Here is a 23,913-nt window from a genome sequence, read left to right on the forward strand (position 1 = left end):
AAATAGTGCCTTCAAGGTTGTGCAGTAGGCAACCTGCACAGCTGTACATGACAGCCTATGCTAGGTCAGAGGTGCTAAGGTGGCCCAGAACAGATGAGTGAGAGATAGGTTTAGAAGGGGTATGGGAAGTCACAGAGAGACTTCTCTGAGAGAAGGCAGATCCTTAACTGAGCTATGGTGACTGAATAAAGGTTTGCCAGGCACAAGAGAGGTGGAAGAGTGTTCTAGAAAGAGGGACCAGCATGAGTAAAAAAAAGCATGAAGGTGTGAAATCCCATGGTATCTTTGTGCCTGTGTGCTTGCTAAGTTAATTCAGTTGTGTCCGACTCTGTGTGACCCTATGAACTGCAGGCTTCCAGGCTCCTCTGTTCATGGGATTCTCCAGGCAAGAACACTGGAGTAGATTGCCGTGTCGTCCTCCAAGGGATCTTCCTGACCCAGGGATCGAACCCGCGTCTCTTACGTCTACTGCACTGGTAGATGTGTTCTTTACCACTAGTGCCACCTGAGACCTAGGGTGCACACTGAGGGCAGAGGGAGGGAGAGAGGAAGATGAGGCTAGAGAGCGTACACAGGAATCACAGGATCTTGGGTGATGTACACTCAAGGGTGACCCACTAGCTCTTGACATTGTTTGGAGCCACAGACGCTTATGTGGACCTTCTTCCCAGAAAAATTCATGGCGTCATACTTGCATATTTTACAGCAATTTCATAAGGTTCAGTGACCTCCTATAGTCCTTCCAGAGACCTCCCCCCACCTGTCAGGGATCCACAAACCCTGGTAGCTGGTGAGAATGCCAGCAGTTTGTACACATGGTGATGACATGCCCACATTTGTGTTCTAAAGTGGCTATTATCAGAAATTGCTCCTTCTCTGCCCTGGGCTCTGCTTTCCCTGGGCTGGCTTCAACCCCAGACAGGCACTATCCCTGGGGAGCAAGATGGCCCCCGCAACTCCACGCTTCACTCCTCCCAACTTGTAAACTCTGCAGCAAGAGAGCATCTCTTTTCCTGTAGTTCCATCAGAAGTCCCATTGCCAACTCTCACTGGTCCTAGGTAGAGTCACATGCTCATCCTGGACCAATCACGGAGGTTAGGGAAACAGACTATGCTGATTGGCCAAGCCTGAGTCATATGATCTCCATGTCAGCCCATCCAAACCATAGAACTGGAATGGAAGAGTGATGCTGTGTTCAGAGGACTGGGAAATAGGGGCTGGGCAAAGCCACAAAGGTGGCCCACTTGTCTGGGACTTGCATTCCTGTGGATTCTCCAGTGACTGGGGTGGCTGGATCTTTTTGAGGAGTCAGGAGGGAGTGGGTGACATGCAGACCACTACCAAAGCCATGACAGTGGATGACATCACCCGGACTTGAGAGAGCAGGTGTTTTCACAGCGGGGGGACTGAGCCTGTGGGGGGAGAGGGCATGGAGGGTGCAGATGGGTCAGCTCAGGCAGGCGGGGCAGAAGGGAAGAATGGGGAGACATGTGAAGAGTGCTAAGTGTGTGGAGTGGTGTCAAAAGCTGAACCTGTTCTCCACTTCCTCTGTGGGGTGGGAGCCCCAGAGTTTGCTGAGACTTGGGTGCGGGCCCTGAGCTGGGGAATCTTTGTAGCATGGTTGCTGTCTTCTTGGGCCCCTCTGCTGAGGGGTCGTATCCTCCAAGAGGGGAAGGGACTGGCTCAAGGTCCCACAGGTCCCAGAGGCCAGCAGAGTGAGGAATTGCACCCTGTTCTCTCTTCATCAGGGGCTATGTGCTTTCCACAGGCCTTCCCTACCTGCAGAGTTTTGGGATGTCAGATCTCCCAAGGAAGTGACTCACATGTTCTGCCCCCCTCCCCATGCCTGCCCGAAGCCCCACTCAGGTCACCCCATCACGCTCCCTGGAGATGGCTATCTTCTCTCTCATTTCCCCAGTTTCTCCTCTTACTGCCTCTGGCCTGGCTCATTCATTGCCACTATTTCTAAGGAAAGGAAAAGTCCTCTTCCTCTGGCATCAGGCCAGGTCTGGGTACCTTGGCAGGCCAAGGTTCTTCTCTAGGTGGTTCTGAGAGCTCTGCCTGATTCCATCATGCAGTGGGGTGGGTCAGCAGGATGGTTTTGGTTGGTACTGGTGTGTCCTGTCCCAGTCAGGGGACCACTAACTGTCCAAGAAATGAAGGACACTTAGGACACACTTATTGGGGAACCAGTGCCCATCCTGGGCGGGTGCTGGGAATCGGGAGATGAGCTAACCTCAGTCCCAGACCTCCGGGTACTTGGGGGCTACAACAAGAGTGCTAACTTGGTGTCAGGACACCGGGTTTAAATCCAGACCCTGCTGCTTCCTATCTGTGTGAACTTAGGCAAGTAGCTTCATTTCTATGAAGCTTTGGTTGCCTTTTCTATAAAATAGGGATAATATTACCACCCTCATAGAGTTGTCATGGAGACTGAAGAGCTCGTATTTGAGCATTACCCCGAAGAGCAGTTGGCACATTAAAAGTGCTCCGTAAATATCTGCTTATTCACCCATGATCTAGTGGAAGTATAGCGGGATGCAGAGCCATTTTCATGGCTTCTGGGAGAAGGGGCAGGTACCAAGGAGGAGGTCTGTCTGGTGGCCACTGAGCAGGTTGAGGGCAGTGAGGAGCCCCTGCCCACTTGTCCCACATCTCCTCTCACCACCCCTTCTCTGTTCCTCTAACCCTGCTCTCTCTCTCTCCTCTCTGGGCCCTCTGCCCCTGTCTGCCAATCCCTCCACCCTCCCCTCTCCCAGGTATGCGGATCCTGGTGAACCTGCTCCTGGACACACTGCCCATGCTGGGGAATGTGCTCCTGCTCTGCTTCTTTGTCTTCTTCATCTTTGGCATCATTGGCGTGCAGCTCTGGGCTGGCCTGCTTCGAAACCGCTGCTTCCTGGAGGAGAACTTCACCATGTGAGTGCAGCTCCCCACCCCCTGCCCTGGGACCCCTGGCCAGCTTTACTTGGGGCGTTGTTCATGCAGAATGTTTCCAGGCTAGGAAGGTCTCCCCATTGAGCACCTAGTCCCCATCCTTACTCCCAGGGGAGCAGAGAGATTAAGGGATGTGCCCAGGTGAGTTGGTGGTAGGTCTCCCATGAATGGCTGGACACTAGAATGAGTGCAAAAGGCCTCTGAGCCCTGAAAACTGTTATCACAAAGCCCCAGTCCAAGATAGGCCCTTAGATTCTAATTCAGCTCCTACTGACTCTTGCTGAACACAGTTTTAACTTACTGGGTGAAAGTGAAAGTGTTAGTCGCTCCGTCGTCTCCGACTCTTTGTGACTGTATGCTCTGTAGTCCGCCAGGTCCCTCTGTCTATGGAATTTTTCAGGCAAGAATACTGGAGCAGGTTGCCATTCCCTTCTCCAGGGGATCTTCCCAACCCAGGGATGGAACCCGGGTGTCCTGCATTACAGACAGACTCTACAGTCTGAGCCACCGGGGAAACAGGAGGCAACTACTTGGTAATTGGGACCAAAAGAGTGGAAGCAGCAAACAAGGAGGAGTTTGGGTAGGAGGCCAAGACCCAAGCAGAAGTGATGACAGCAAGGGAAAACAAGACAGAAAACCTCAAAAGCAGACATGAAACCTGGCTGTCTAATTACAGCACAGACATTCCTATCAGTGACTCTGAGTCATCAGGGAAAGGTCAGCTTGCATTTGGCCCACGTGTGTCTAAAAGCAGTGGGGGTGGACAGCTCCCTAGAGAGAGGCTTGTCCAAAGCTATGTAAACAGAAATCGAGCTGTGGCTCTTGGAGAAGTTGGGTTGAGTCGTTGGAAAAATTGGACATCTGTAGCATCTCAGCGAGGAGGGGTAAGCGGCGGCTTTGAGTACACATACGTGGCCATATGTATTTGGACATGACTAAGCTTTCATTTCGTTTCACTAATATGCATTAGTGCACTCCTGCTGTGTGCCAGGCCCCAGGGAGACAGAGGTAGGAAAGCATTTTCATTCATCCTGTGACTTGACACGCTCACCCAAGCAGCGGCACTTGCCCAGCTCGGGGGAGGACGAAGCAGAAGATGGGGTTCCAGCCCTTGGGGATCTAGGGGTGGGCACAGGTGTGGGCTGGGCCTCCCTGTCCGCCTGACTGTTGGTTGTGGGGATGGAGCTATGCTGGAGAGCCAGGGGGAAGCCTGGGGAAAGAACTGGCTCCCTCCACAGCGCTGTGGGGGCAGATCAGGGGCGGGCACCCTTGTGGGTCAGGGCCCTGTGTGGGGGAGGGGAGCACTCAGTGTCAATCATTTGGAAGGGGCGGGCCCTGCTGCTCCTGGTCTGGCCTGCACAGATGGAGACGGGCAGGTGTGAGCTCTCAGCTTTCGGGGTTCAGGTCACATCCAGGCCCCTCTGGTCCCCCATGGATCTTTTCCTCATTCATCCCTAGGTGGCCCCCTCTCATTCACCCAGCTCAACCCCAGTGTCACCTCCTCCTGGAGGCCTTCCCTCACCACCCCTTTCCCCCAAAACATTATCCTGCTTGATTTTCTTGGCACTGTCTCTGTCTGAACCTGTCTCACTTGTGAGTTTATCTTCAGGGTTGTTGGGCATCTTTAGTCCAGTTTATTGACTTGGTTAGCAAGGATGACACGCTCCTGTGTGACACAGGTGGTGGCGGTGGTGTTTACTTTTGACCCCATGCAGAGACCCAGAAACTGAGTCTGAGAGAGGAGAACCTTGCTCCAGGACCTCCAAAGCCTACCATGACCACCCCCCAGTGAGTGTGCACAAAGCATGCCCCAGGCACATAAGCCAAGATGGTCAGATGGAGGGTTCTTGATGAGCAAAGACGATGTCACCCAGCTAGGAAGTGGCAGGGCTCCATCTCGTGTCCTCTGCAAAGCATCTGCTCCCTTCTGGCAGATTCTGTCTAGGCATTAATGCACACGCACGGCTATTTACACCCCAGACAGGTTTTAAAAATGAGAATTGCTTTGGTGATGTCTTGAGTGTGTCTTAGATCAGTGTTTCTTATTCTACAAATGAACCACAGTTCAGTGAGCCGGCTTCTGTCGATGGATTTTGTGTGGTTACCAGGTATTTGCTTTTACGTGGAAGCCTGCAGGGAGCATTGTGTATGCTTGCCATCTTTGTATGCCCTTGTGTGATCAATGACTAGACTCATAATTGCTAGTGGAAGTGTAAGACACACCTCTGAGATACTGCGGGTTCGGTTCCAGACCACGGAAATAAAGTGAGTCATACGATTTTTTTGGTTTCCCAGTGCATGTTAAGTTATGTTTACACCATCCTGTGTGTGGTCAGTTTTTTTTTTTTTTTTAATGTTTCTTTTTATTTATGTGGCTGCCCCAGGTTTTAGTTGCAGTACTCGGAATCTTCGATCTTTGTTGCGGCATGTGAAGTCTTTAGTTTCGGCATGCAAATTCTTAGTTGCAGCATGAGGGACCTGCTTCCCTAACCAGGCCCCCTGCACTGGGAGTGTGAACCAGGCAAGTTGTCTGGATTCTGTTAACTGTGCAGTAGTATATAAAAAAGAACATGCCCCAACTGAAAATATTTTATTGCCAAAAATGCTAGCCATCTCTGCTGAGACTTCAGTGAGTCATAGCAGCAACAACAAAGATCATTGATTGCAGATGACCATAACAGACATAATAACAATGAAGCTTGAAATAGTGCAAGAATTACCAAAGTACCACACAGAGACACAAAATGAGCAGATGCTGTAGGAACAGTGGTGTTGATAGGCTTGTTTGGAGCAGGGTTGCCACAAACTTTCACTTTGTAAGAAGTGTAACAAAGGAAAGCTTAATAACATGAGGTATGGGGACTTCTCTGGTGGTCCAGTGGCTAAGACTCCACATGCCCAATGCAGGGAGCCCCGGGTTCCATCCCCAGTCGGGGAACTAGATTCTGCATGCCACAAGTAAGTTTGTACACGCCACAACTGAAAAGATCCACATGCCACAACTAAGATCCAAGATCCCACATGCTGCACCTAAGATCCAGTGCAGTCAAATAAATAAGTGTTTTAAAAATAATAAAATGAGGTATGCCCTGTGCCCATTTAAAAAAATATTTTTTTATTTTTAAATTGAAAGATAAACACAGAATTATGTTGGTTTCTGCCAAATATCAATATAAGTCAACCATAGATATACATATGTCCCCCTCCCTCTTGAACCTCTGTGTCCATTTTTTATTTGCCTTTTTTGGTTAAGGTATAAAGTACACTCTGGCACAGCTATTAAGTGCTGTGGGGGGCGGGGTGCTTAGTGAGGTTTTCCCTGGATTAAGCACCAGTGTAAATCTACCCGGAGAAATTCACAGAGCCCAGCAGGGCTCTATCCTGCCCCTTCCTTGTCACCCTCCTCCTCGCCCCAAATAGCCGCTATTCTGATCTCTTTTATCACCATGGACTCCTTTTGCCTGTTTCTGAGGTTTCTTTAGATGAAATCATACAGGCTTCTGTGTCTGCGTCTTTTGCTCATGGTCCTGGGTCTGTGAGGTTCATCCAAGTTGCTGCATGTATCAGTAGCTCCTTTTTTATTGCTGTAAGGCTCACTGACTGAACACACCACGACGTGTTGTGTTTTTCCATTCTCCTCTGGATGTGGGTGGTTTCTGGTTCTTTGGTTCAATGACTCATGAATATTCTTGCCCATGTCTTTGGGTGGATATGGCCGTTCCTTCTTTTGGGTAAATTCCCAGGAGAAGAATTGCCAGGTGAAGGGAGTGCCTGTGTTTACTGGTTTGTAAATTTTGTTAAACCGTTTTCCAGGATGGTTGCACTGAATGTTTGCTAGCGAAGTCTAAGGAGTTCCAGTTGCCCCACATTCTATAGCGACGTTTGGATTGTCAGTCCTTTAATTTTTACTATTCTAGTGAGAGTGCAGTGGCGCCTTACTGTGGTTTTAATTTGCAACTTAATTTGAATTTTCCTAATGGCTAGTGGTGATGGGCACTTGTCTGTGTGTTTATCAGCCATTGGTATATCTTCATGTGAAGTGCCTGTATGGTTTTTGCCATTTTAAAATTGAATTGCCTTTATTTTTCTTATAAATTTGTAGCAGTTCTTTATATTCTGGATTTGAGTCCTTCAGTAGATATATATATATGTATATATATATATATATATATATATATATGTTTATGACATATATCATATATTTGATTCCAGTTTGAATTTTATGTTTTCACTCTTCTCCCCCTTTAAAATTTTGTATTTTGTTTTTTTCTTTTTTCCATTTTTATTTCTTTTTAAAGATTCTCTGTATTTCTGTATTTTTTCTTTTCTTCTCTAATTTTCTTTTTGTCTTTTTTCAGTTTTCACTTTCTTAATGGTATCATTTGATTGATAAACAGAAGCTCCCCAGTTGTAATGAGGACCAGATTCTCAATTACTTTTCTAGTATTATTTTTTGTATCCAGTTTAAGAAATCTTTTTCTAACCCAAGGTTATGAACTATCCTCCAGGGTTTTCTTTTAGAAGCTTTCTTGTTTGTATCTTTCACATTTAGGTCTGTATTCCATTTCAAATGTTTTTTAGTATGGCATGTGGTTGGGGTCAAGATTCATTTTTCATGTGAATGACCAGTTGTCCCAGCACTGCTGCTGGAGAAGTCCAACCTTTCCCCACTGAATCGTCAGAGTGCCTTTATTACCATCAGGGGACCATATGTATTTGGGTTACATGTCTACATGTTAATTGTTGATGGATGTTGCCAAAGTGCCCTCTAGAAAGGTTGTGTCAATTTATACTCCCACCACTAGCATATGAGCATGTCTGTTTGCACTCACCCTTCGCCACACTCAATATTATTAACCCTGAAATGTTTGCTGTTTGGATGGATTTAAAATGATCTCACTGTAATTTTTGTTTGTAAATTCCTGTTATTAGTGAGGTGAGCATCTCTTCCTATATGTTGGTCATTTTGATTTCTTCTGTGATTTCTTCTGTGATTCTTTCATCCTTTATTCCCCTAGTGGATCCTTTTTCTTATTGAGTTATAAGAGATTTTAGTATGTTTTAGATGGTTATGTTGTATCTGTTTTATGTGTTTCAAATGCTTTATCACAGGGGATGGCAAAGTTTGGCCTGTTTTTTTGAATAAAGTTTCATTGGAACACAGCCATGTCCACTTGTTTATCCGTTTTCTGTGACAGTTTTCATGTTACAGTGGCAGAGTCGCATTGTTAGGACAGAGACCATGTGGTTTGCAGAAAGAAAAAAAAAAAACTTACTCTTTGTCTCTTTATGGAAAAGGTTTGCCCACTTCTGCTTTATTGTAATTTGTTGTTTGTATAGTATTGTTCATCTCGTAGAAATTTTGTCTAATCAGTCTTGTCAACCTTTTTCTTTATAGGTTTTGGATTTTATGTGTCTTATATAAGAAGGCCTTACCTATCCTGAGTTAACAAAAATACCTCATATTTTCTTGTAAAATTTTTGTGGTTATGTTTGTTGCATTTCTGTTTTTTAATTCACCAGGATTTTATTTAAAATTTTATGATGTATTTTGCCTAGCCTAATATGTCCAAAATATTATTTGCAGTGTGCAATCAATATAAACAATTGAGGAGAAAAAACCATTCTTTTTTCCTTTCAATGCCATGTCTTCCAGAAGTTTATTTTTGTATATGGTGTGAGGTAGGGATTTAACTTTATTGTTTTCCAAATAGCAAATGTTCCTAACACCATTTATTGCCTAGTCCTTCTGTTCTCCATGGATCTGAAAAGCCTTCTCTATAATATACCAAGTTCTCTCTTACACCTGGGTTTGTCCCCATGCTCTGTGGTGCTCCACAGATCTTTCTGTTCCCATGCAATACCACTCTGTATATTTTGACCTCTTGTAGGGCTGTACTCCACTCATCTTCATTCTTTTAAAAGGTTGTCTAGACTAGTCTCCCATTTATATAAAGCCTAGAACCATCTGGCCAGGTTTCATAGACAAAAGCATGTTGGAATTTTGGTTGGGAATTGCCGTGAGTCACAGATTAGCTCCGCAGGATGGGCGGGGCAGGGATCGCCATCTCTGTTTTACAGATGAAGAAATTGAGATCCAGAGAGGGGAAATGACCAGCCCAAGGTCACATAGATGGGACAGGATGGGACAGGAAGGTATCTTACCTTGATTTGTTGAACCAGTAAAATTCAGCATTTGTATATTGAGCACCTGCTGTGTGCTGACCAAACAGTGTGCAGGCACTAGGGGTGCTGAGACCCAGTCCTCGCCCTGAAAGAGCTCCAGGCTCCCAGGGAAGTTGGGTGCATTTCCCCCAAGAGCAATAATGGGAGTTTGTGCAGGGCCTCAGGCTCCCTGAGAAGGGGAGACCTGGAACTTCCCTCAGTGAGTAGGTGGGAGTTTTTGTGAGGACGCCAGAGGTGGAGAAAGGTGTCCCAGGCAGCGGGAATAGCATGTAGGAAGGCCTTGAAGCGATGACGGCTGGTCATTCCAGTCCTGCCGTGCTGCGTGGCGGTGACCCCTCCCCTTCTCCTCTTCTCTGCACCGTCACCTGTGGACAGACAAGGGGACGTGGCTCTGCCCCCCTACTACCAGCCGGAGGAGGACGACGAGATGCCCTTCATATGCTCCCTGTCCGGGGACAACGGCATCATGGGCTGCCACGAGATCCCTCCGCTCAAGGAGCAGGGCCGCGAGTGCTGCCTGTCCAAAGACGACGTCTACGACTTTGGGGCGGGCCGCCAGGACCTCAACGCCAGTGGGCTCTGCGTCAACTGGAACCGCTACTACAATGTGTGCCGCACGGGCAGCGCCAACCCCCACAAGGGCGCCATCAACTTTGACAACATCGGCTACGCCTGGATCGTCATTTTCCAGGTGAGGCCCTTGGGCCGGGCGCTGGCCCCTGTGCTGGGGGCTGGGGGTGGCAGGGGTGGAAGGAGCAGCTTCACCCCGCTCTCTGTGCTAGGCGTTTGCCGCCAGAGTCACTGAAGTCTGCCCGACCTGACGGCACGACAGGCACTATCACGCCCATGTTCCAGACAGAGCAACTGAGGTTTGGAGAAAGGACTGCAGGCCCTCGAGTCTATTGCCTGAAGTCTCTGTGCCTCAATTTTCTTATCTCTAAAATGAGGGTGGGACTTCCCTGGTGGTCCAGTGGTTAAGATTTTCACCTTCCCATGCAGGGGATGCAGGTTCAGTCCCTGGTCGGGGAGCTAAGATTTCACATGCCTTGCAGCCAAAAAACTAAAACATAAAATGAAAGTAATATTGTAACAGGTTCAATGAAGACTTTAAAAATAGTCCACATCAAACAAATTTTTTAAATTTAAAAAATGGGGGTTATAACAGCTCCCTCCCCCGCCCCCCAACCTTGAGTGGCTGAGAAGAATAAAGCAGACGATGTGAGCAGAGCCCAGGTGCAGTGAGTGCTCGGTCGGGGTTACCTTCCTGCTGAGGTTGGAAGGGAGGATGGGGCAGGTGCAGAGGGTGGTGGCTGAGAAGCCGCTGAGAGGGCTGCTCTGCGAGCTTTGCTCTGGGGAGCAGCAGAATCATAGAATTCAGAGCTGAAGGTGTGATGTGACCACAGCCCAGCATCTGTGTTTGGAGACCTTCCGGCCCCAAGATGGGGAATTGCTCTGTGCAATTGCCCAGAAGCCAACAAGACCAGGTGCTGGGGAGGACCCAGAGTTCATCTTGCCCAAGGCTGCTCTGCTTTTCCTCTCTGGGAAAGTGCGTGGGGGACAGAGTCACACCAAACTCAGCACAGCCACTGTCCCTGGCTCAGCTGAGCTGCGCCCCCAGCCCTGCCGGGCCGGTTTTGTTAATCCCACGCACTGAAGAAGCAGCTGAGGCTCAGAGAGTGGCCCGGGGGTGAGCTGGAGTTGCAACCCAGACCCCCTCCCCACCACCTGCTTCCTCCAGTCCTTCTGCTTTGCTGTGGGACTGAAAGGTAGGGAGCTCTGGAGTGAGAGGGACCAGGTTAGAAGTCCCTGATCCATTCCTTGCTGGCTGTGTGATATTGGATAAGTGTCCTAACCTCTCTGAACCTCAGTTCCTCACCTGCATGTTGGGGATGAGGATGCCTGCCCAGTGGAGCCCTTGGGAGAAGTATGAGAGAGAACACGTGTAGTGTCCCGGTGCACTGGGGGACCTCTGTCTGGGGCACTGCCTGCTGCCTGACTTTCCAGAGGCTCTGCCGTCTCAGCCTGTCTCTCCTGCTCTGTTCCGGCTGCAGGTGATTACTCTGGAAGGCTGGGTGGAGATCATGTACTACGTGATGGATGCTCACTCCTTCTACAACTTCATCTATTTTATCCTGCTCATCATAGTAAGTGTCAAGGGAGCTGGTGCTCTCCGGGCAAGCTCCAGGACCCACGGGCCAGGGGACCAGAGAGTCTTTGGGAGTCCCCAGGGTGCTCCTCTGAGCCCACAGAGCTGAGTGGGAGAGAGCAGGAGGGGCAGTTTTGAAATGCAGCCGAGCCACGGGTGATTGAAGGAGCTTGTTGGGGGTGGCTGCTGGAGGCATCCATCACTTCTGATTGCCTTCATTTCTCATTTCTGGGCATTGAAGTCCCTCCAGCACTCGAGTTTCTCTGCCTTGCAGTCTCTGGGAATACATTCTTTTATGACCATAGCAGAGATGCAGCCCCCAGATGAAGCTTCTCAAGAGCTCCAGCATCTCCCTTGTTTCCTGGGGCAGGAAGATGAGATGCTGTGAAACCGAAGACTGGGGTGGCTTCCCAGGCAGAGTCTGGAGGGGAGACTGAGCTGGGTGTGGGCTCCTGGAGCTCCTTGGGATTCTTGGAGTGACCCACACCTCTCGGGCATCTCTGCCTTGTGGGGGAGACTTGGAGGTGAAGGAGGGCTCCCTCTACCCCCAGAGAGGGCCCCTCTGCTGGCCAACCCCTCTACCCCCACCGCAGTCTCCCCTAAGCTTAGAGCTCCTTCACTCTGTCATACCTGACAGCCTCAGCCACAGCACAATCCCCAAATGTCAAGGTGATTCACTCCCAGGAGAGTCACTGCTGGCTCCCTGCTGTAGGGGTGGGTTGTCTGGCTTCCTGGTGTTAGGAGGGGTTGCGCTTGGCGCTCTGGGGGCAGCACCCCCTCCTGGGCTGCTGGGACTTTGACCTGGGGGTTCAGGACAAACTGAGCTGAGATACACCCACTGCTGGCTTAGCTTCAGCCTTCCTGGGGGTGCTGGAACGCTTTTCATAAGGAAACACTGCAGATAGAAGGAGAAGATCCCAGGCTTTGTTCAGCATCCCTACCCATCCACTGGTTCGTTCATTCCCCAGCACTTTCAGGGAAGCCTGCGCTATGCCAGGCCCCGAGTGCTGGGTACCGAGCAGTGGATCTGGCCTGCCTTGCCTTCTGGGAGCTCACAGTCTCATTGGGGAAAACGGGCTGCAGCAGGCAGGGACCAGCCACATCTTAGGAGCCGCCACAAAAGGAAGCCCAAGAGGCTAAGGGAGTCCAAAGGAGATTTCTCGCCCAGCCTGGAGAAAGGATGGGGAAGTGAGAGGCTTCCTGGAGGAGATGATGCCATCATCGAACCTTAAAGGCTGGGTTACCTGCCCATGTCTCAGGTGTGGACCCTGAGCCTCAGAGAGGTGAGGCGCTTGGCTTGGACCACACAGCCAGTGAGGGTTCTCAGCCCTAAATTAACCCAGGTGCCCCGTGCTCCTTCTGGCTGGATAAGTCCTAAGCTCGTCTGAGCCTTCTGTTTGACAGATGGGGAAAATGGAGGTCCAGAGGGAAATGGGGTGCTTTCTGGTCACCCAAGGACAGCAGCTGCAGGGGCAGGCTGGGCAGAGGCTGCCAAGTGTGAGTTCCCAGTGGGCGGGGTCCGTGTCCCTCACACGGCTCTGCGGAGCCCGTCTCCTGGAAATACAGAGAGCAAATGAGTGAGGTGTCTTCTTACTTTAGAAGCAGGGGATTTTCCCAGAGTCCTCTGGGCCAGGAAGCCCCCTACAACCCTCACAGCTCATCTCCCGAACCCCGGCTCCCAGCCATGCTGTTGGGGAGAGGAAGAAAGAGGGGATGAGCGACCGACCGTCGCCTGCAGGAACCTTCTGGTGGGTGACCTGGAGGAGGGTGCGACACCACCGCCTCTCTCACTGCAGCTGAGTCTGGTCCAAGGCTCAGCACGTGTCTGGGAGGAGCCTGCCTCTGGAAACTAGGGCAGAAAGGGCCCTTCTGCCTCTGGTGGCCCTTGGAGCGGGGCCTGGGGACTTGAGGCAGCAGAATTCCTAACCTTTTCCTATCTCCCCATCCAAACACACAAGCAAACCCTTTCTAAGAAAACCTCTCTAGTGGGGTCTGCGGGCCCAACTAGGGCCCAAGTCAAGGCCATAGCGAGGGCAGGGCTGGGGTGGGTATCAGGGCTAGCAGAGCCTATGGGGTCTCTGCCTTCCTCCCCTGCCTCAGCGTCAATGTCCCAGGCGGGAGGGCAGCTGTGGTCAGGATCTAGGGGTCCAAAGCGGATGGGCTTGGAAGTAGGCTTCAGGAAAGCAGCCTTCTGGGGGGCTGCCCGGGCCACCCCTGTCCTGGGCCCCAGCCTCCTCTGGGAGCCAGGCCTCAGTGGTCTTTTCTTGTTCCTATCTGTGCCCGTGCCTCTCCGTCTCTCTGGGCCCTCCACACCCTGCCCCTTCTCTCTCTCCCTGTTCCCACCCGCCCCCGTCTCTGTGCCTCCCACACCCCCCATCTCTGTCCTCTCTGAGTCTGTCTCACCCTCCCTCGGCGTCTCTCCTTGCCTTTCTCTCTGTGCCCCGCTGTCTCTGGCTGTCTCTCTGCCTGTTTCATGTCCGGGATCTACCCCGCCCCTCCCCCTGGCCCTCTTTCTGCCTCTGCATCCCCTCTGCTCCTTGCCCTGCCTCCATCCCTCCGTCTCCACCGCTGTCTCTCCTGCCCCATCTCTCCTTCTCCCTCTCCCACCCTCCTGCGGCGCCCCGCCCCCACGCCCTCTCACCCCACCATCCCTTCTGTCCCTGTCCTCTCCTCCCGTTGGTCACAGGTGGGCTCCTTCTTCATGATCAACCTGTGCCTCGTTGTCATAGCGACCCAGTTCTCGGAGACCAAGCAGCGGGAGCACCGGCTGATGCTGGAGCAGCGGCAGCGCTACCTGTCCTCCAGCACGGTGGCCAGCTACGCTGAGCCCGGCGACTGCTACGAGGAGATCTTCCAGTACATCTGCCACATCCTGCGCAAGGCCAAGCGCCGGGCCCTGGGCCTCTACCAGGCCCTGCGGAGCCGGCGCCAGGCCCCTGGGACGCCCGGCTCCACCACGCCGGGGCCCCGCGCCAAGGAGCCCAGGCACTACAGTAAGTAGCGGGGCCTCCAGGGTACTCCACCCAGGCCTGGTGTGTCTCCAGCTGGGGACTCAAAAGCGGCAGTTTAAAAACGTGGCCTGTCTTTCCAGCACAAGCAGAGGTGTCCATCTAGTTCAGAACCTGGGCCTTCCCCTGGGAGCTCCAGGCCACACTCTCAGTTCCCTGTCTCCTTTCCTGACCACCTGCTGGTGCCTGGCCTGGCGTGGCCTAGCCCTGGACTTGGGGGTCCTAGCCCCATCCTGGAAATTCCCTTCTGATCCCATGTGTGCACAGGACTCAGGCTCCACCCTGGGCTCCATGCTCGAAAGAATGAACAATAATCTGTCCTTTGTTGTTCAGCGGCTCAGTCGTGTCTGACTCTTTGCAACCCCATGGACTGCAGCACACCAGGCTTTCCTGTCCTTCACCATCTCCCAGAGTTTGCTCAAACTCATGTCCACTGAGTCAGTGATGCCATCCAACCATCTCATCTTCTGTTGTCCCCTTCCCCTCCTGCCTTCAATCTTTCCCAGCACCAGGATCTTTTCCAATGAGTCAGCTCTTTGCATCAGGTGGCCAAAGTACTGGCGCATCTGTCCTTAGTTTTCAGATCAGTCGCTCAGTTGTGTCCAACTCTTTGAGACCCCATGGACTGCCAGGCCTCCCTGTCCATCACCAACTCCTGGAGCTTACTCAAACTCATGTCCATCTAGTCGGTGATGCCATCCAACCATCTCATCCTCTGTCGTCCCCTTCTCCTCCCACCTTCAGTCTTTCCCAGCATCAGTCTTTTCAAATGAGTCAGTTCTTCGAATCAGGTGGCCAAACTATTGGAGTTTCAGCTTCAGCATCAGTCCTTCTGATGAATATTCAGGACTGATCTCCTTTAGGATGGACTGGTTGATCTCCTTGCAGTCCAAGGGACTCTCAAGGATCTTCTCCAACACCACAGTTCAAAAGCATCAATTCTTAGGCACTCAACTTTCTTTATAGTTTTCCTTAGTTTTATGAAACTATAAAATCCCTCTACACTGCAGGCCATCCCCCTCTCACTGCACACCTGAGCAAGCATGTCGGGCACTTCACACACTGTGATTCCTCCTGCCTTGGGGCCATTTCTCTTGCTCAACTGTAGACAGTTCCAGAGAGTTAGCCCCTTAGGCTTCAAAGGGTCTTCCATTCATTTTCTCATCTGTTCTAGAAAACAGTCTTCAGAAGGGAATAGAGTAATATTGGCTCCCGTGTTCAGAAGGGAATATGAAGGTCCAGAGGGATGAAGGGAGTCACCCAAGGTCACACAGTGTGCTAGAGACATCAGGGTTACAGGCTCTGCCGCCCCCGCCCCCCACCTCCTGGGGGGGCTGTGAACCTCTCCAGTAAGAGGAGGCAAAGGAGCCACAGGAGGTGAGCCCCACCCCAGGCCCAGCCCTGCCCCCCAGTTGGTGCCAGTGAGGAAGTCAGCCAGCCTCAGGACCGCACCCCAGAGCAGCGGCAGCTGTGACCCTGGACAGCCCGGCCCCTCTGCAGCCCTCCAGTCTCCATCCATGGAGTGAGGATGAGGGCCAGGTGCTGTGGAGTCAGCTACCCCCAAGCCCGGCTCCGCAGTGCTCATGTTCTGGGAATCTGAGATGCTCCGAGAGAAGCTGCAGAATTCATCCTCAGGGCGGCCGCCCACCCGTCTCCGGGCGCCAGCCGTCCAGGCATGGTCTTGGAGGAAGCTCCAGGTGGCCCGTGGGCTGGCCCAGCACGTGGCCGGGGGAGTAGGGGTCTGGGCAAGGCTGGCACCCCGTGTTCCTGGATGACGCGGGGAGGGTGTTTACTGCTTGGGGACTTCCTGCTGTCGCCCCCACTCTCTCCGGAGAAACTGCGTGGAGAGAAGCCCTAGAAGGCTTCTGGAGGGAGGTCATATCTCTGCCCTGGGCCTCCGTGTCTCCCCCAACTCCCTTCCTTGGGAAACAAGCCTTAGGGGGGCGACCCCATGCTCAGCTGGACTGGGAAGTGCTTTGCTCTGACCTCCGATGCTGAGGTGGGCCCACCCCTGGTGGCCCCACCAGTCTAGAGGGTGAGTGAGTCAGAGAGCCTTGTCCAGAGGTATTTGGTGGCAAGCGTGGAAATGAAGGGTAGACATTGCAGGTTTTTCTTTCTCTTTAACATTATATATTTTTTGCTACACAAGCAAAACCCATTTATTCTAGGAAAACATACACAAATATAAAGAAGGAAGCAAACCACCCAGATGGAGCCTCTCTGACAACTCTTTGAAATGGTTCACGGATCATAGAACTTGGATCCGATACTGGCCTAGCTCCTCACCTCTCCGGGGACAGCCCCGGGGATGACAACTCCTGCCCCTGCCACCTGTGGGGACCTCCTGCCCGCTCCCCAGGGCCCACCTCAACTCAGCTGTGTGGAGGGGAGCCTGGGGCGGGGAGAGGTGCTTCTAGAATGAAGACTTTCCTTTGCTCAGGACTCCTGCCTCCTTCTTCCCTGGATGCAATAGACCCGAGGAGAATTGAGGAACGTTGAGGCCACCTTGGCTTCCTCTGAGGGGTGTCTACCCTCCATGCCAGCCTTTTCAGCCGTTTTCCAAGCTCCATGATGTCGTGAAGCAAAACAGTGGGGATGGGCTGGGGTACCTGAAGGGTCTTTTGGTGACTAATCTCGGGGGGCCACAGGCCAGGAAGTGATGGAGCAAGGACACTCCTCAGGGCTCATCTGCATCTTAAGCAATAGAACCCACCCCACGGCTCTGTAAGGTGGGGACTTCTGGTCCCTGCTTTTTCTTGGGGGCCAGGAAAGCCCAGAAGGGGAGGCACGTTTCCCCAGGGACCATAAGCCGTCAGCCTCCAAGCAGCGCTGGTGGGTTCCAGACAGACCCTGCAGGCTCACACAGGTGGTGGCCCAGGTTATGCCAGACCGACTGCAGGTGGGGGCTGCCTCCTGGGTGACCCGAGGGCCCGATTCTGACCTCTGCTTCTTTTCCAGAGTTATGCCCCCGACACAGCCCCCTGGACCCGACGCCCCACACGCTGGTGCAGCCCATCTCTGCCATGCTGGCCTCCGACCCTGCCAGCTGCCCCTGCTGCCAGCACGAGACCGAACGGCGGCCCTCGGGCCCGGGCAGCAGCAGCGACTCGGGCCAGGAGGGCTCGGGCTCCGGCGACTCGGGGCGCGGCGAGGAGGAAGCCGGCGCGGATGTGGCCCGGACCAGCGAGGACGGGGCCTCTTCGGAGCTGGGGAAGGAGGACGAGGAGGGGCCGGCCGACGGGGCGGCCCGGCTGTGCGAAGACGTGTGGCGGGAGACGCGAGCCAAGCTGCGGGGCATCGTGGACAGCAAGTACTTCAACCGGGGCATCATGATGGCTATTCTGGTCAACACCGTCAGCATGGGCATCGAGCACCATCAGCAGGCCAGTGGGGAGCGGGGGGTGGGCAAGGGGTGGGCTGGCATGTGTGTGCCCAGGGCCTGGCGCACACCCGCGGTGTGTCTGTCTCCCCTGTCCTGGGTCCCGTTCAGCCACATGACCTCAGTGCCCAGCCCAGGGTGAGGCGAGGAGGTGGCAGAGCTCAGGGTGGACGAGTGACCGAATGGTCACCTGGGGTGAGGACAAGGGGGAGCACTTCCTGTCCCTCTCAGCCTGGACACCAGGTCACCCACAGCCCGTCCCCCGCCAGTCCCCGCTGAATCCTCATTTCTGTTCCTCACCTCTGCACCTGAGCCTTCCTGTCTCTTCTCTCCAAAACACCTGGAGTGGTCTTTCCAGAGGCTGGGAGCTCCCTGGCCCCAAAGTTCCACGCCCTCCGTCGCCCTCGGCACAAAATGCACTTTTCACTGATGGTCAAAGCCCCTTGTGCCCTACCCGTGACACGCCTTCAGCAGGTGGGGTGTCCTCCTATCCCTGACCCCCCAGCCCCACTTCCTGCCCCCATCACTGCAGCCCCACGGCACTGAGGGTTAATCTGCTGCCCCCGTCTCCCTTCTTGGCCGAACCCGTGGCTTCTTCTGTCTTTAGCTCTGGAGGCATGGGGTGCAGAGACCGTGTTGATGGAGTGAAATGGTGGGTCTCAGGTTCCCTGGGCCATCAGGGGGTACTGCCCAGGGTTTAGAGGTGAGGCGAATTCAGAGAAAGGGTCCCCCAAGGGGGGATCACCACCCAAGGGGGTGGGGATGGCTACTAGAAGGTGGCAGGATCACAGGGAGAATGTGTGGTACCAGAGGGTATTTATGGGGGCACAGGATGGAAGGCTAGGGGGTTAGCACAGATGTCTCCATTGCTCACACTTGGCTGACAGCCTGGACAAGTCAGTCCAGCCCTGGCTCCTTTTGGAAAAACATCATTTTCTGGCTCCCACTGTTCCCCAGCCGCTAGGTGGGGTCCCTCCCTTAACCTGCACCCCAACTGTGTGAGGCACTCTGTCTAGGAGCGAGCAGGGAAGCCTTGAGGCCCAAGGAGGGGATGTTACTGACCCAAGATCCCACAGCCAGTTGGGGTCAGATTTCATCCCCTCCTCTGCTAGGGTATAGAGTTTCAACACCCCTTTGGCTTCCCGGTGGTCCTGTTTCTGTGGGGCCCCCCACCCGCCCACAGCATCCCGGGGCGGGCCCCACTCTCATTTCCCTCTTCATTAGCTCACCAGGCACAGGCTGTATTCAATTTACTTAAATGCGGCCCCTGGGGCTGCCGCCACACTCTGCTCAGAGCTGCCCGTTTGCCAGCCATTCCGGCTTAATTATGAGGGTCTCTGGGGAGGGCCGGTGGGGAGGCTTTCTGCAAGGGTAAAGCTGGTGGGACTGGCAGCCTGGATCCCTTCGCCTCGGGTCCAGTCTCCTGGCCTTTGCCTGACCCAGTGTCCCTGGGGAAGGCCCCGCAGTGAACTGGTGCTGCGAGGGTGCTGCCTCTAGCTTCTGGATGGAGCAGCACCCAGGGAGCCTGTCACAGTCCCGCCCCACCAGGGCCTGAGCACGGGCCCTGCTGGTGGCTTGTGGAAACAGCTCGCAGGAGCCCGTTTTCTGAGATTCCAGGATTTTGCAAGCCCACCCTTTCAAATGGTTTGGCCATGGCGGGGGTATTCACCCAGTGGAAACTGCCGTACACTGCAAATCAGGGCTATTTTTCAGAGGCCTGTTTGCTACTGTACCACTGGTTCCCACCTTCTCAGCCATCCCTCCAAGGCAACACGGTGGCTGCAGCTCTGACCTCTGGGTCCAGCTTCTCCCTCTCCAGCCCCAGACTCAGGCCAGGCCATGGTCCCTGCTCGAGTCCTCTTAGGGTCTCCCTGCCTGGCCTGTCCGCCTTCTCCTTCTGCCGCATCCTTTTGGGCAAACACTCCAGCCTTCAGATGGCGGGGGGCGGGGGGGGCTCTTCTCATTGGTACTGCAGGCCCCACTTGGTCTCCCCACTGGGGTGCCCTCACTGGCACCCTCTGCCCCTTCACAGGAGCCGCCCTGGCCTCCTTGTCCATGAGCAGATGCCCTGATTTCGTGCCTTTTACCTCATAGGGATTGGCTCCCTGGCTCCTACTAAGCGCCAGGCCCTGAGCCAGCTGGTGTATTGAGTCTTCACCACCAAAGCAGGTATTAACACCACCTGCCCCACCCCCCAACCTGACGCCTACCACCAGAATGCTGAAACCTGCTGCTTCATCCCTTGGTTCTGCTGTCGCCCAGCAGGGTGACCTTGGGCAAGTCACTTGGCCTCCTTCAGCCAGTAGCCCCATTTGGAAGTGGGCACACGAACGTCTCCTCCCAGAGCAGCTGGGAGGGTCGAATGTGTTAAGAAGCCTGGCGCGTAGTCCGCGCCCACTAGTTAGGAATGGTTTGTGAACTTTTGTTGGAACCTTACACCATCGCTGGGGCTTCCCCCATAGCTCAGTTTGTAAAGAATCCACCTGCAATGCAGGAGACCCCGGTTTATTTCCTGGGTCGGGAAGATCCGCTGGAGAAGGGCTAGGCTACCCACTCCAGTATTCTTGGGCTTCCCTTGTGGCTCAGCTGGTAAAGAATTCGGCTACAATGCTGGAGACCTGGGTTTGATCCCTGGAGAAGGGAAAGGCTACCCACTTCAGTATTCTGGTCTGGAGAATTCCATGACAGTCCATGGGTTCGCAAAGAGTCAGACACGACTGAGCAACTTTCACTACACCACCCTTGGGGTCAGTTTACCCAGCTATCGTCTGAAGCTCAAAAAAATTATTAAGGAAAAAGTGAGGAGGAGGGAGGATTTTTAAAAATATTCTCTTTAAAGCAGCTCTGAGCAGCAGCCATTGTTTGGCGGAGCTCCGCGCAGGGCCCGCTCGTGGGGCGCGGGTAGCTCTGCTCCACGCCCCTCGCTCCCATCCCAGACGTGCTGGCAGGAAGTGATCCGCCCCCGAGTCTATTTTGAGCAACTCCCGTCTGAGGTGGTGCCGGTAGAGAGAGAGGTAGCCCAGGGCTGCCAAGGGGCAGGGAGAGAAGTGGGGAGCGGGAAGGGGAGGCCGGGGAACACATGCAGCCTGTCTCCTGCAGGGGAGGGGACTCAGAGGGGAGGCATCCTGGGGGGTCCCTCATATGGCCCCGGCTGCACACTCTGCAGGCGGGGAGCTTGGTGTGGTCACTGGGTGGCAGGGGTGGCAGGTGACGAGGACATGACAGAGGTCAGGTGCCACTTTCCTTTTCCATCTGTGAAGGGGCCACCCCTGGGCTGAGATGAGAGGCGAGACTGGGGGTGCCCACGGCCTTTAGGGAGTCACTGCTGCCAGGATCTCGAAGGCGTGTCACCAGGGTTCCTGTGGTCATGGATACTCCGTGCAGGGACTGGCCTGTGAGGGGGTGACAGGGAAAAGTGGGAATCAGCCAGGCAGGGGCCTGTGTGTGACTCCCGAGGCGGTCAGATGGTGCTGAAGCCTGTTCCCGACCCAGCGCAGCCCTGGAGGGGAGGGGCCCAGAATGGTCTGGGACGGAGTCTGCATGACAGGCGGCTGGGTGGGGATGGCTTGGGCAGCCAGGTTCCTCCATCGCCATCTGCTCTCCTGTGTTGTCACATCTCTTCCTGGTGTGACCTCTCGGCAGCCCCCGGGGCAGGCGGGGAGAGTGCCTTGTACCCACTGGGCAGGTAGGGATACTGAGGCTCAGAGAGGTGAACTGGCTTGCCCAGCGTGGCGTGGTGAGCAGCTGTCAGCGCTGGGCTCCGAGATACTGAGGTTGAATTGGAGGTTCCAGAAAGCTGACAGGAGGTGAAGGGGAGGCACTGCTCCTGGGAGGGGTCTGTCTTGGCCCCGCTCTCTCCTGGCACTCTCTTGCCCATACCCGTGACTCCTTCTGAGCTGGGCAAGGCCTTCCTGAGACTAGAGGAAGGTCACCATGTCAGATAACACAGAGGATCAGAGATTTCCCTCGTGGTCCAGTGGTTAAGGCTCTGCCTTCCAATGCAGGGGGCACAGGTTTGATTCCTACTTGGGGAGCTAAGATCTCATGTGCTGCAGTGCAGCCAAAAAAAAAAAAGAGAAAACGAGAGCCAGGCTGAATGGAATGCAAGGGAGGGGTGCAGAAAGCCTCCCTGGGGCAGGGCTGACACCAGCTGGGGCGTGTCCACTGGCTCTAGGTCCCAGGGGACAGCATTCAAGGCCTCCAAATCAGTGGATGGGTCAGAACAGGTTTTATTCTCTTTTCAGCAGTCTCATCAAGTCACTGCCAACCTAGATCTGGGGTGACTCTGGGAAGAGGAAGATGGGGTAGCTTAGTGCCTGACATTCCAGCTCTATGGGGGCTTAGGGGAGAGATACACCAACATGGACTGCAGTCAGGGAAGGCTTCCTGGAGGTGGTGGCACTGGAGATGGATCCTGAGGTCTGACTGGGGTTTCAGTAGACAGAGGAGAGGCAAATGCAGGCACCAGGAACATAGGTATTCCTATGGAAGACCCTCCTGAGCCCTCAAGGAGCATATGCACATGGGCCAGGGCAGACAGACCAGGCAGCCTGGGGGCTGTCCATTCGTGAAGGGTCTTGAGACAGGCTTTATCCTTAGGGCAGTGGGGGTGGGGTGGGGCATGGAAGGCTTATAAGCAAGCCAGTGAGTCTGTGCTGAACTGGAGCCCCAGGTCAGAAAGGTAGGGCAGGTGAAGGCACCTGGACCATGGGGAGGTAGCCGGGCCAGAGGGAGGAGACCTGGGTTTGAGATCTAATTCTTCCACTGCCTGTGTGTGGCCAGGGACAGTCACTTCCCCTCTCTGGGCCTCAGGTTTTCCAGCTGTCAAATGGGGCTACTACAGGGTAATGTTTTAGCTTTGATGGAATAATTCATGGAAAGTGCTTAGCGCCACCTGGCACGTGGGGATGCTTTTAACACAGCTGTGTTGTTATCATGGGGGTGATGCTGGGCTCGAGGGGTTCCTGGGGGCAGCTTAGGTTCCTGCCCAGCTGGGCCCTTGTCTGCCCCTGCCGCCAGCCCTCCCAAGCCTGGCGTCCATCAGGGTGAGCTGGCCCTGCCACTGCCCTGTCTGCCTCCGCTTCTAGCCTCTCCTGCAGGTTGCAGCTCCCCGCTCATCGGCCCTCCATCCTCCCACCTCTGGTGGAACCTGGTTTTTCTGCCTTTCCGCACCTCCCCTTCCCCTGGGTGGGTCTTTGCCATCTCCAGCCACCTCTCTGCAGTCTCTCCGTCTGTCTGTCTGCCTCCGCGCTCTCACTTTCTGGCTCTGTCTCTGACCTACCCAGTGTCATGATCTCAGTCTTTCCTTCTGTTTATCTCTGTTTTCCTCTCTTTATCTTGTCTCTCCACACCCTGCATTTGCTTCTTACTCCCCGGGTCCATATTTGTCTGTTTGTCCATCAGTCTTTTGAGTCTCTGTCTGTCCATCTCTCCGACGGCTGCCCTGTTCCTCTCCACATGCCTCCCCACTTGGTCTCACACTCACTGTGTCTAGGTTTGTCTATCTGTCTCTCTCTCCTGCTCACTGTCTCTCTCCCAGAAAAATGCTTGCAGGAGTGATGGATGGTCCGTTAGAAAAAGATTAACAGGTGTGCGCTTGACTAGAGAAACAGCTGTTGTGAGGGAGGAGGGGAGGAAGCGGGTGACCTTTTGGGGAGAGCCGGGCGGCAGGCTTCCCATCGGTTGTGGGTGGGCGGGCGTGCGGGCAGCGTGAGGCCCCTAGCGGGGTGACCACTGTTGTGGAGTGTCAGCGGCCACATCTTTCATCTCCCATTTGGAGGGCTGGGAAATTGGTGACTCTGAAGAGCATCTGGGCCCTGGCTCATCCTGGAATGCTGGGCCCCAGCCCTTCCCTCTCTGGGGGCCTCTCTCGGGGTCCCACTCCCCTTTTGGGACCATTTTGTGAGTCAAATGTAATTACAGATGGAAATGGTGCCTTCTCTTTGATCTGGCCTTGAGAGGAGCTGGCAGTTTTATTAGATTTCCCAGGCACCAGGCGGGAAGCAGAGGGTTGGGTTGTTATTTTTTTCTCTTCTCCTTTTGACCGAAGTGGAGTCAAAGTCAGGCCCTGAGTCTGTGTCGCTCCATGGGAGAGCTGGGCTGGAGTGGGCGGACCCGATATTGGGATTTCTCCCACCTCGCTGCCTCCACTCCAGCTGGTCTCTCTGCCTGGACACCTTCTCTGCTCCCTGTTACCACTCTCCCTCTTGACTCTGAGGTCTCCTTGAGATGTCAGCTTCTTCCAGGAAGCCGCTCC

At 53.9% G+C, this 23,913-nt stretch overlaps 1 protein-coding gene across 3 annotated transcripts in view; it reads left to right on the forward strand.

Annotated features, from left to right (window-relative positions):
• Positions 1 to 23,913, forward strand: part of CACNA1I (calcium voltage-gated channel subunit alpha1 I) — a 119,490-nt gene that overhangs the window by 61,085 nt on the left and 34,492 nt on the right. For all 3 annotated transcript variants that reach the window (XM_070453363.1, XM_070453361.1, XM_070453362.1), the window contains 5 exons: positions 2,761 to 2,920; positions 9,500 to 9,815; positions 11,176 to 11,268; positions 13,957 to 14,263; positions 17,237 to 17,661. In XM_070453363.1, the coding sequence (XP_070309464.1) occupies positions 2,761 to 2,920; positions 9,500 to 9,815; positions 11,176 to 11,268; positions 13,957 to 14,263; positions 17,237 to 17,661 (1,301 nt within the window). The remainder of the gene's footprint in view (positions 1 to 2,760; positions 2,921 to 9,499; positions 9,816 to 11,175; positions 11,269 to 13,956; positions 14,264 to 17,236; positions 17,662 to 23,913) is intronic.

The sequence above is a fragment of the Odocoileus virginianus genome, chromosome 23 (genome assembly GCF_023699985.2).
Source record: "Odocoileus virginianus isolate 20LAN1187 ecotype Illinois chromosome 23, Ovbor_1.2, whole genome shotgun sequence".
Lineage (NCBI taxonomy): Eukaryota > Metazoa > Chordata > Mammalia > Artiodactyla > Cervidae > Odocoileus > Odocoileus virginianus.